A 13,025-nucleotide genomic window follows, 5' to 3' on the forward strand; every position below is an offset into this window, starting at 1 on the left:
GGCGCCTGTAGTCCCAGCCTCTCGGGAGGCTGAGGCAGGAGAATGGCGTGAACCCGGGAGGTGGAGCTTGCAGTGAGCCAAGATCTCGCCACTGCACTCCAGCCTGGGCGACAAAGCGAGACTCCGTCTCAAAAAAAAGAAAAAAAAAAATCACATATTGGCATATTGGTTATCATTTGCATAAAAAAAGTACAAAAATAAAATATACTGATATGGATGGGTACCCAGGTTGGGGAAGCATAAAGAAAAGTAGGGCAGTTGTCTTATCATTCACAGTACTGGCTCCATCAATATTTGGATTAATTGTGCAATTTTTTAATGTATTTTGTGCGTATGTAATACTTTTAGTTTCTGGAATGCATACCCTATACAGAAATAAATCTCAGTGAATTCTAATCATCTGCAACAACAGCATAACATATTGAAACTAATTTTTTTGTTTGTTTTCTTTTCTTTTTTCTCGAAACAGGGTCTCATTCTGTTACCCAGGCTGGAGTGTAGTGGTGCAATCATAGCTCACTGCAGCCTCGAACTCCTAGGCTCAACAGTTCTTTCCACCTCAGTGTCCTGAGTAGCTGGGACTACAGGCACACATCACCATGACCAGGTAAGTGTTTGTATAGACAAGGTTTGCCATGTTGCCCAGGCTGGTCTAATTTCTTCCTTTCTTTCTTTTTTTTTGAGACAAAGTTTCACTCTTGTTGCTGGAGTGCAATGGCACCATCTTGGGATCTTGGCTCACCGCAACCTCTGCCTCCCAGGTTCAAGTGATTCTCCTGCCTCAGCCTCCTGAATACCTGGGATTACAGGCCTGTGCCACTACGCCTGGCTAATTTTGTGTTTTTAGTAGAGATGGGGTTCCTCCATGTTCATCAGGGTGATCTCGAACTCCTGGATTAGGCTATCTGCATGCATTGGCCTCCCAAAGTGTTGGGATTACAGGCATGAGCCACCACGCCGGGCCACTAATTTCTATTAAAACTAATTTTCTTGAAGTCCAAAAAAGTCTCAAGAAGGATAAAAAATGATTATTATGCAAAAAGTTTACACTGAAAAACATCAATATAAAAGGCAATAATGGAAAAAATGCCACGTGTCCTTAAAAGGAGATTAAGTATCACTATGATGTAACCTCTCTGAAATATGCCTACAGTTATATTTTATTTTATGAAATGTACAAGGCAGTTTGTTTCTTTCACTAAAATTAAGAAAAAAGTACTTCTAAAAACTGAAATAGAAGACAATGACTAAAAATAGCCAAGATCCTCTATAGAATATGGTTGGGGGCTGTTATGGTGTGAATATTTGCACCACTCCAAAAAAATCATACATTAATAACCTACCCCCAATATAGTATTAGAAGTTGACATCTCTGGGAAGTAATTAGGATTAGATGAGAACATAGGAGTAAATCCTTTCTGAATGAGATTAGTACTCTTATAAGAAGACACAGGAGAGCCGGCTCCCTCTCTTTTCTGTCAGGTGAAGAAACCACAAGATGACCATTTGCAAACCAAGAAGCAGGCCCTTACCAGATACTAGATCTGCCAGCTCCCTGAACGTGGACTTCACAACCTCAAGAACTGCCAGAAATAAATGTCTATTCTTTAAGTCACCCAGTCTATGGTAATTTGATAGAGCAGCCCAACATGACTAAGACAGAGAGGCACTAAACTAATTAACAGAAAATGAACTCTAAACTTTGAACTCTAAACTAATTAACAGAAAATGGTATTATCAGAGATGGAAAGATAGGCCAAGGCCGGGCGTGGTGGCTCAAGCCTGTAATCCCAGCACTTTGGGAGGCCGAGATGGGTGGATCACGAGGTCAGGAGATCGAGACCATCCTGGCGAACACGGTGAAACCCCGTCTCTACTAAAAAGTACAAAAAAAAAACTAGCCGGGCGAGGTGGCGGGCGCCTGTAGTCCCAGCTACTCGGGAGGCTGAGGCAGGAGAATGGCGTAAACCCGGGAGGCGGAGCTTGCAGTGAGCTGAGATCCGGCCACTGCACTCCCGCCTGGACGACAGAGTGAGACTCTGTCTCAAAAAAAAAAAAAAAAAAAAAGAACGATAGGCCAATGGAGAACAGCAAATTGTGAAAGTAGGGCACCTCTGTTTTTTTGGGTTTTTTTTTGAGACAGAGTTTTGCTCTTGTTGCCCTGGCTAGAGAGCAATGGTGCAATCTCGGCAATCTCGGCTCACTGCAACCTCCACCTCCCAGGTTCAAGTGATTCTCCTGCCTCAGCCTCCCGAGTAGCTGGGATTGCAGCCATGCACCACCATGCTTGGCTAATTTTGAATTTTAATAGTGATGGAGTTTCACCATATTGCTCAGGCTTGTCTCAAACTCCTGACCTCAGGTGATCTGCCAATCTCAGCCTCCCAAAGTGCTGGTATTACAGGCATGAGCCACCGCACCCAGTCTGGGCATCTATTTAAGGTAATGTGAAACTATGACAAACCAGGTATTGCCAGCCAATGATATAAGTGGTGAACACTTAACAGAAAAAGCAGGGACAAATGGTTCTCTACCGGAGGATAATCAATCTACTACTCATCATCTCCATATACAGTAAATTAATTCATTCTAGAGCTGCCGGTTATAGTGAGTTCTTATAATCATATGTTACCTTAGCATGCATTTTCTTTATGGATTTCACATTCTCATCACAGAAGAAACCTTTACTCAAACTCAACAGAGTTTCCAGTTCTCCACCTCCTCCCAGTTCCTCCATGTGGTCAACTCACATGTAAGACTTACACAGCTGCATTCTGGTGACCACCTCCCTGTGGGACAGCTAGATACAACCTTGTTGGGGTGGCCTTTCCTTGTCTTTTGGGATATTTCTCTCTTCACAGTTGAGACAATCCAGAGGACAGGAATCATTTCTGCTTTTCCTCAATAGCAACATCCGATTAGCTGACCTGCCATGCGTCTCCAATTAATGGAAACTGAAGTTGGGAGAGAGAAGCAGAGCACCCATGAATTGGGTATCTAGATGAAAAGTATACCAGGCATCTCCTCCACCATTACTCATTCAGCTGCTCCCGTGGGAGGCCCCACTCCCCTAGGCACTGATACCCACTAGACCCTCCAAGAGACACGGCAACTGTGGGGGTCTTGGGTCAGCTACAGGCAGTTCTAAAACTCAAAACCTGGAAAAGATAGAAGGGTGTACTGAAGACATACCACCCTGTAAAGTTTCCAGAAAGGAACCTCATCCCAAAGATATCCTGATAAGGTGTCTGTGTCTCAGAAAGATAACAGGAGGAGAGGCAGAAAGGATTTTTCAGGAAAATGTCTAGTGGTGATTCTCTGCTTTCCTCTCATGTGAAATGTTCAGACATTGATTTTACTGTAAGCCCTTGAAGAGTTAGGCTGTGGTATGAGAGTGGAGGACCTGCATCGCATATATTTGGAAAATGTGAGGTGAAACCAGTCACCCTGGAAAGTGTGAAAAAATTTAAATAAGAAGCAATGAGACTGAACTGTGTGTAGTACCCTAGGGTCCTACCTAAGGGCCCTGAAATCAAATTTAAATACAATTCTTGGAAATTACTAATTTATAGGGAAATAAAATTTATGCTTAATCAGGCACAATTTACCAATTACCTTGTAACTACATACGTAGAAATTTTCTACCTATATAGGCTGTGTGAACAAGTAAATCAGGCGGGGTGCAGTGGTTCACACCCGTAATCCCAACACTTTGGGAAGCCAAGGTGGGCGGACCACTTGAGGACGGGAGTTTGAGACTAGCCTGGCCAACGTGGTAAAACCCCATCTTTACTAAAAATACAAAAATTAGCTGAGTGTGGTGGCACATGCATGTAATCGCAGTTACTTGGGAGGCTGAGGCAGGAGAATTACTTGAACCCAGGAGGTGGAGGCTGTAGTGAGTAAGCTATAGCGCCACTGCACTCCAGCCTGGCCGACAGAGTGAGGCCTTGTCTCAAAACAAACAAACAACAAAAACAACAAAGTAATTCCAAAATTTAGGCTGACAGATCTCTCAATTATCTTGAAGCAATGTGATCATGGGGTTCAGTCACATGACACACAACTTTCACATAGACAGCTGGAACTCTCCTTTCCCTGATTACAGATTCACCTTCTTTCTTACCTATAGTGTTTTGTAAAATGTTGTAAATGACTGAAGGGAAACAGGAAAGACCCTTTCCCTCTTCACTTTTTTTTTTAAATTTAATATGATTTTTCACAATTGAGATAGGGTCTCGCTATGTTGCCCAGGCTGCTCTTGAACTCCTGAGATCAAGCCATCCACTTGCCTTGGCCGCCCAAAGTGCTGGGGTTCTGGGTGTGAGCCATCCCGCCAGGCCCCTCTTCACTACTGATCTCTGTAGTAGACTAACTTCCCTCTTTACTTCCTCACACAAAGACTTCATGTCTATCACATTGTCTTCAGCTGGAATGTTAAATTCACTCTTTTAAATTGAAAAGGAAATAAAAACCAGCCAGAAAGAAAAGAATACAAGTTCTGGGGGGAAAAAAAGCAAACCCTAACGAATTAAGATGTTAGCCAGGTGCAGTGGCTGACATCTGTAATCCCAGCACACTCCTGGAGGCCAAGGAAGGAGAACTGTTTGAGGCCAGGAGCCAGAGACCAGCCTGGGCAACATAACGAGACCTAACCTCTGCAAAAAATAAAAAATTAGCCAGGTGTGGTGGTGGACAACTGTAGTCTCAGCTACTTGGGAGGCTGAGATGCTTGAGCCAGTGAGGTCAAGCCTCCAGTAAGCCATGATTGCACCATCGCTCCAGCCTGGGTCGCAGAGCAAGGCATTGTCTCCAGAAAAAACTGTTGTATCTCATATATCAGCCTTCTATGGAAAATGTAATCATGTTATATTTATTTGTCTTTTGCCTATGTAAGTGTTAGGGAAAAAGGTGCCTAGGGGAGCCAGAGTAACACCAATTCAAGTTCAGCTCCACCTTGAGACTAACAAGAAACACTCCTTGCCAGTCACAACCCATGATCATCAAATGTTTCCCATGAAGAAAACAGCCTGAAGATGCCTGCAAGTATCCTTACACTCCCACAACAACAGAACGTCCCCATGTCCCAATACCCGTAACAACATATGCTTTCAAGATTACTACAGTTGTTTTAATGCACTTGTATACTAAAATGTAAAGGATAGTTTTCTTTAACTCAACAGAGTAATAAATTGTGTGACGCTGTCAGCCCACATGCAGGTAGGCACAGGTAGTTTATTCTTTACATAGACAAGATCGCTACATAAGAAAAACTTAGGCCGGGCGCGGTGGCTCAAGCCTGTAATCCCAGCACTTTGGGAGGCCGAGACGGGCGGATCACGAGGTCAGGAGATCGAGACCATCCTGGCTGACACGGTGAAACCCCGTCTCTACTAAAAAATACAAAAAAACTAGCCGGGCGAGGTGGCGGACGCCTGTAGTCCCAGCTACTCGGGAGGCTGAGGCAGAAGAATGGCATGAACCCGGGAGGCGGAGCTTGCAGTGAGCCAAGATCACGCCACTGCACTCCAGCCTGGGCGGCAGAGCGAGACTCTGTCTCAAAAAAAAAAAAAAAGAAAAACTTAAAGACAGTACGTTCCTCCACTTGCTGTATGAGGATGCCTTACTCTGAAACAGAGAAACTTTTTCTTTCTTTTTCCTTTTCTCTCTTTTTTTTTTTTAAATAGAGACAGGGTCTTGCTGTGTTAGCCAGGTTGGTCTTGAACTCTTTTTTGTTTGTTTTGTTTTTGCTTTTTGAGATGGGGTGTCACTCTGTTACCCATACTGGAGTGCAGTGGCGCATCCTCGGCTGGGCTGCAACCTTTGCTTCCGGGGTTCAAGTGATTCTCTCACCTCAGCCTCCCGAGTACCTGGGCAGTACAGGTGCAAGTCACCACATCCAGTTAATTTTTGTTAGTTTTGGAAGAGATGGGGTTTATTGGGGCTATATTGCCCAGGCTGGTCTCGAACTCCTGAACTCAAGTGATCCTCCCACCTTGGCCTCCCAAAGTGCTTGGATTAGAGGCCTAAGCCATCATGCTGGCCCAGAGTAGCTTTCAATAAACTCTCTTCTCACTACACTGTGTGACTCGTCTTGAATTCCTTCCTGTGTAAGATTCGAGAACTCTCCTGGGGTCTGATCAGGACCTCATTTTCCGGTAATACAAGCAAGAACTTAACTTCCAATTTTGGAGTACTGAGTCCATTTCTCTGGAGTCTTTTTCCCAAATGGGCCATTGCTATCTTTTTGCTTGAATAAACTCTTCCAATTGAAATCTGAAGCTTTCGATTATTTTGGAGTGACAAGTCCAAATAAGGCAACTGCATCTCTGCAACCAATCAAGCATTTATCTGGTTTGTCTCCTCATGTAACTTATAACGGCCTACCCCTAAACTGGTAAACTAAAAATAAAAACATGCCTCTGGCCTGGCAAGATGGCTCACATCTTTAATCCCAGCACTTTGGGAGGCCAAGGTGGGTGGATCACTTGAGGTCAGGAGTTCGAGAACAGCCTGGCCAACACGGTGACACCCCATTTCTACTAAAAATACAAAAATTAGGAGGGTGTAGCGGTGCATGCCTGTAATACCAGCTACTCGGGAGGCTGAGGCAGCAGAATCGCTTGAATCCGGAAGGCGGAGGTTGCAGTGAGCCGAGATAGCGCCATTGCACTCCAGTCTGGGTGACAGGAGGCTCTGTCTCAAACCAAAACCAAAACAAAAACAAAGTACCTTCCCAGCTAAGTGAAGTGACCGGCTCTTGGCCAAAGGGACCCCCGAAAAACCCTGAAAATTGAGTTCTTCTGTATGACAAGATGGGAAGTGAGACGGTCTCCTTATACCCTCTCCCTTTAGGAGTTTAGAAATGCAGCAGCTTAATGCACATTCATGTAACAATAGGTATCATCAGAATGGAAAAACGAACTCCATGGGGCAATAAGATACCACATTACAAACAAGATCTAAGGCCACGTAAGGCAAAGGTAAAGTCACGCCTTAGAATTCATAAAATCTAGAGAAACAGGTCTGTTTTTTGGCTGGGATAGAATCAAGTGGCAGATAACAGATCCTCTTCCTTCAGCATTCCTTCCTACCTCCTCCAAACTTTAGACAAAGCTTCACACTCTCCACCAGCTGCCACCTACAGAATCCCTCAACCACCTATGCCTTCTAACCCCCCTTCCACAGGTCTCACCCTTTCTACCAAAGGAATTTACATCTTTCAGGCACTGATTCATTATTTTCCCTACAATTCCTGTCTCTCTGAAATGAATAAAATCAAACTGTCTTGAGCCGCCTCGGGACCACTTACTCCAGGCTTCTCGGGGTTGTGTTTCCCTCGGCCAAGGTCTCTCCTATCCGGCTCCAAATAAACTTCTTTATTTTACATAGTCTGGCTTTTTCCGCTGACAAACCACAAGCCAGGACTGGGTGTTTCTCATTCGTGAATCGCTGTTTGCTCAAATGAACTCTTTCATTGTTAACGTACCTCAGTTTAATTTTTAACAGGAGAAAGTGGGGGCTGGGGCCCCACAGACCGCTGCTCCTCCCACGCACGAACCCTACACCCGAGTCAGGATTCCACCCATAACCCTCACGTTGCTTCCGCTCAATCTGGGGAGACGTCGGGCTGCGAGCGCGGAACTGCCCAGAGAAGGCTCCGGGGCCGTGGTCGCAGTCGCCGCGCAGGGACGGGACAGGACGCCCGGGGTCCCAGCTGCCGGCCCAGCCCCGTCCAGCGGCCGAGGGGACCGAGGGCCAAACTGCTCAAGGAGGACTCGGTCCCAGACCCCGGAGTCGCCCACAGGGAGGCCCGGGTCCCGCCACAGCCTGTTCCCGCCTGTTCCAGGCAGCCCCTCCCCCGTCTCACGACACCCGGCCCCGCACACACACCATTTCCTGGCTTTCAGATGTCCCGGGGTCCTCTCGACAGCTCCTGTGACTACAGCAGGGAATAGCACAGGTGACTGAGCGACAGAAACCTGGGTACAGGCACCAGGTCCCTCTCCGGCTGGACAGACCGGACGGATCCCAACCGCCGCCCGCGCAGCGACAAAGGTGTGGGGAGGAACACAACCCCCTACATTTCCGGAAGAACTGTGCACAGGGCCACGCCCCCGCGCCTCTGATTGGATGAAATGCTAGGCCCCGCCCCCATATCCGAGTGACAGCTGAAGCCCTGGGTCTCAGACACCCCAGAGCCAGACTGAGGGATTCTCTAAGGCTTCTCTAAGGGCCAGCTGCTTTCTGCACTCTGGTTATTGGATATTTGCATTTCAGCCAAACTTGGTATTGATAGAAGAGAATACTAGCGTCATCTTCACTCAAGGGGCTGTCCCTGCTCCTTCGTTCTGCATGGGGTCACAGGAGTGTGCAGGGAATTTCAGATTCAGTGTTCACGGGAGCCGTCTACTGGCCTTAGAGCAGCAGTGGAACCGAGACCAGGCGGGGCACGACTGCACCAGGAGGCGAGGCATACGTCCGCGAGCGGGCCGGAATTGGGAATGAGGCGTGGCCAAGCCTTGGTCCCACACCCCATCCCCTCCTCACAGTGTGAAAATGTTTCCTCCTTCCAGATCTTCATTTTCACCAGCAGGAAACTGTCACCAGGTTTTAAGTTTCTGACCTGAGTAAACTGTCAACTTCATGAACGCTTTATCCAGGTGACGCCACCAAACAATTCTGCCTCTAGCTCTAGCCTGATCTTCACACTTTTTTTTTTTTTTTTTTTGAGACGGAGGCTGTCTTGCTCTGTAGCTCAGGCCAGAGTGCAGTGGCGCGATCTCAACTCATTGCAAGCTCCGCCTCCCCAGTTCACGCCATTCTCTTGCCTCAGCCTCCCGAGTAGCTGGGACTAAAGGCGCCCGCCACCACACCTGGCTAATATTTTGTATTTTTAGTAGAGACGGGGTTTTACGCCAGGATGGTCTCGATCTCCTGACCTCGTGATCCGCCCACCTCGGTCTCCCAAAGTGCTGGGATTACAGGCGTCAGTCACCGCGCCCGGCCACACTTTTTAAAAAAATCTATACAAATAACTCTGACCCCAGCAACCCCATGCATGTCAAACATCAAATCTGCCCAGAAAACAGCTCCAGGCTCCAGCTGCACAACACCACAAAGGACAGACGCCACAAATGCTTCTGCACCTGGGTCTTCTGCTTTCCAGGGCTCTGCAGCTTCTCGGGATCCCCACTCCTTCTGGAGCTGCTCTGAGCAGCTGGAGGCCACCTGTAGAAGGGGGTGGGCTGCCCGGGAAGCCACCAGGGAAGCTCTCTTTCTCTCCCTTTGCAGACTCCAGACTGTCCTCAACGTGGAGTCACTGGCCTCTGGTTCCTTCTGCAGGTTATTCAGCTACTTTTCACCCCATCGGCTCCAGACTGTCCTCAACGTGGAGCCTTTGCAGGCTCCAGACTGTCCTCAACGTGGAGTCACTGGCCTCCGGCTCTGCTTCCTTCTGCAGGTTATTCAGCTACTTCTCACCCCATCGGTTAGTTCTGCGAGACAAACACCCTCAATCCCATTGTGTGAATAAGACACCAGCAGAGTCCCTGCTCTCCTTCTATGCTTATGTATAAAGTGGGGGAGGAAAAATCTAAGACAACTTCAGTGCATTTGAAAGATTTCCAGGTCGCGGTGGAGGTGGCAGCTGAGGGACCCGCAGTCAATGATACTGCAGCACCTTCAGGCCAGGCTGATGGGAGAGAGGGTGGAGAGCTGCAGCTGGATGTGGATAGGTGAAGGGAGCAGCCCTGGGAACTGGGCTCTGCTGCAGCGCGGCTCTAGGGCCTGGAGCCCGGGAGAGCAGAGATGGGGACTTCCAGGACAGGAAACTCGGGGAGGAGAAAGTCGGGTGGCTTCCATGGTACGGGGGTGCTGTGGCAGGTGGTGTAGGCCTGTGGCTATCATAACTAAGCCCAAATGGGACTTGAAAACTTGGATTCTGTGGGAATTTATGAAGAAGAAGGCTCTGATGACAAAGAAGTCATCAGTGAGGAGAGGGATGAGGGTCACTGGCAAGCTCACTTCCTTATGGAAAGAAAAGTGAATGCTCAACTACTGCTGCAAAATGGGGTCATAGGATGAAACTTTCGCTGTCAGGGAATAGACTGCTGCAGAACTCAGAGATTGCAAAAACCTTCAAACAACAGCCTGGGAGAGCGGGTGCCATGGCTCCTGCCTGTAATCTCAACATTTTAGGAGGCAGGATCACTTGAAGCCCGAAGTTGAAGACCAGTGAAGTGAGACACTCGGATCTACATAAATTTATTTTTTAATTAGCCAGGAGAAGTGGTGTGTACCTATAGTCTCAGCTACTCGGGAGGCTGAGGCAGGAGGATCACTCGAGCCCCAAAGTTTGGGGCTTCTGTGAGCTATGATCAGGCTACTGCACTTCAGCAAGACACTGTCTCAAAAAAAAAATAAAAATCAAAACCAAACAAACAAAAAATCATAAAAAGCCCACCAAACTCCCTGGGGAAACCCTGACCCCCTTGGATGGTCTAATTGTAAAACAGCAGGTGGTGATATTTCCTTATGGACTAGATCATTCTAGCCACGTAAGAGGCTTGGACTACTGAGGATTTACCAGGTGGGATGACCTCCTTGCAATCAATGGAAAAGGCCCTGGTGAAACCATCCCTTTAAACTTTTATCAAATTCATCAGGGAGGAAGGGAGGAGAAAAATTTAAACCAAGCTTGTAGCACCTACAGCATTAAGCATTAGGTCAGCTTGTTCTCTGACCTTCCTCATATTTGTTTCATACCTAGTGTCCTAGAATCCCATTGTTGAGCTAAACTGAGGAACAGAAAGACCAATATGGAGTACAGGAGGATTTGTTTATATTTTAGGTACGCACCGGCCCAGACGATTCCTATCCAAAAAGCTGAGAATTGAACGAAGACAAAGCGGGGTTTTTATAAGCTGCCTTACAGATGCAAAACAAAAGTAGTTAATCATACAGTGACAGGCCATGTAGTCTATAGCATAATTTAAGGCCTTGCATAGCCAGTGTCCTTATACCTGCATTGAAAGAAAAACAAGCATTGGCTAAATACAGACATTTGTAAAACATAATAATGCTTAAGAAGCCTTGGAAAAGAGTAACAGTGAAAGTATCTGTCTTTCTTTCTCTTTTTTTTTCCTTCAACCTTGCTCTGAACGGGAGGGGTGTCTGGAGCCCATTCCTTTGGCCTTGGCTATTTGGACAGTGTTATCTTCTGTCCTTGAAGTAAGCTGCTAGGCAGAGGAAAACTTGTGCTTTTCAACCCTTGCCTTGCCACACTCTGGGCCTTAGCTTTTACTTTTTTTGGAGTAACTAAATTCAGTACTTATTATTATTTTTAAATTTCTGCCTCACGATAGACCCTAAATGATAGTTCCTGTTAACTGCTCTATAGATAACAACTTGAACGTTAGATGTTTTCCCTTTGAAATATTTCTATTTCAGGGTTGGGTGCATTTGTTCATGACTGTAATATCAGCACTTTGGGAGGCTGAGGTAGGGGGATCACTTGAGCCTGGGAGTTCAAGAACAGCCTGGGCAATATAGTGAAACTCCATCTGTACAAAAAATTTAAAAACAGCCAGGCATGGTGGCATGTGCCTTTATTCCAGCTACCTGGGAGGCTGAGGCAGGAGAATCCCTTGGGACTAGGAGTTTCTGCAGTGAGCTATGATCCCACCATTGCACTCCAGCCTGGGAAACAGAGTCATACTATGTCTCTTAAAGAAAAAAAAAGGAAAAAAGAAATCCAGACATTTGTTAGTCTTTGGATTATCGGAGAGCATTTATCTGACACTTAGTCCAATGTTAGAGACCAATATATAGATTTATAGAAAGGGGCACTTTGGGTTTGGGACACAGCTCTGCAGGAAGCTTTGGACACACTGACATGTTAGTATGGCAGGCACAAGCCTCAGGCACACCTTTAGAGGGTAGAGCTGTAAGTTGGGATGTTACAGCTGCTGCTGAGGGTAAAAATCGGGCCTTATGGCAACCACAGTGTGGCAAATCAGTCCCTTCAGGATTTTGGTTGTAATGATGACAAGGAGATGAAACCAGACACTCTTGAATTGAACAAGTTCTGGTAGTAAATAATGCTTTCCAGCAGGTGGAATCCTTAAGAAAGAACCTTTCTGTGACTGTGAGAATGGGACTACCATGCCTGGCGAATTTTTTGTATTTTTGGTAAAGACGCGGTTTCACCATCTTGTCCAGGCTGGTCTGGAACTCCTGAGTTCAGGTGATCCACCCCCTCAGCCTCCCAAAGTGCTGGGATTACAGGTGTGAGCCACCGTGCCCAGCTTCCCACTAAGTCTCTTTCATTTGGCCTGGCACAGTTTCCCATTCCTTAATCCCAGCACGTTGAGTGAATGAGGTGGGTAGATTGCTTGAGCCTGAAAGTTTGGCCTATGACCACCTTGGGCAATATAGTGAGACCTAGTCTGTATTTTAATAAAGAGAAATATATATATATACACACACACACACACATTTATATACATAAAACATGGTGAGCGTGGTGGCTCACGCCTGTAATCCAAGAACTTTGGGAGGTCAGTGAGTGGATCACCTGCTGTCAAGAGTTCAAGACCAGCCTGGCCAACATGGTGAAACCTTGTCTCTAACTAACAATACAAAAATTATCCAGACATGGTGGCGCACACCTGTAATCCTGATTATTCTGGAAGCTGAGGCAGTAGAATCGCTTGAACCCAGGAGGCAGAAGTTGCAGTGAGCCGAGATCACATCATTGTGCTCCAGCCTGGGCAACAGAGCACAAACTCCATCTCAGGAAGGAAAAAAAAAAAAAGTGAAAGTTCCCTTTTTGTCCCTAGTTATTATGGGCTATCACTACTATCACCAGTAGTTGCCTATGAAGCACACCTATTCTCACAATGGGTCCAAGAGGAAAAGTAGATTTGGAGACTGTGGGGAAAAGAAAGAAAGATCAGCCTGTTACTGTGTCTGTATAGAAAGAAGTAGACATAAGAGACTCCATTTTGTTCTGTATTTGAGAT

The 13,025-nt window shown here is 46.5% G+C and overlaps 1 protein-coding gene across 1 annotated transcript in view; it reads right to left on the reverse strand.

The window, feature by feature from the left end:
- Positions 1-8,053, reverse strand: part of LOC105549473 (zinc finger protein 700-like) — a 29,969-nt gene extending 21,916 nt beyond the window's left edge. Inside the window, exon 1 of the mRNA XM_011994038.1 lies at positions 7,894-8,053. Coding sequence (XP_011849428.1) covers positions 7,894-7,896 — 3 coding nt within the window. The 5' untranslated portion in view covers positions 7,897-8,053. The remainder of the gene's footprint in view (positions 1-7,893) is intronic.
- Between the last annotated feature and the right edge of the window lie 4,972 nt (positions 8,054-13,025).

This window comes from Mandrillus leucophaeus, unplaced genomic scaffold (genome assembly GCF_000951045.1).
Source record: "Mandrillus leucophaeus isolate KB7577 unplaced genomic scaffold, Mleu.le_1.0 Scaffold440, whole genome shotgun sequence".
Taxonomy (NCBI): Eukaryota; Metazoa; Chordata; class Mammalia; order Primates; family Cercopithecidae; genus Mandrillus; species Mandrillus leucophaeus.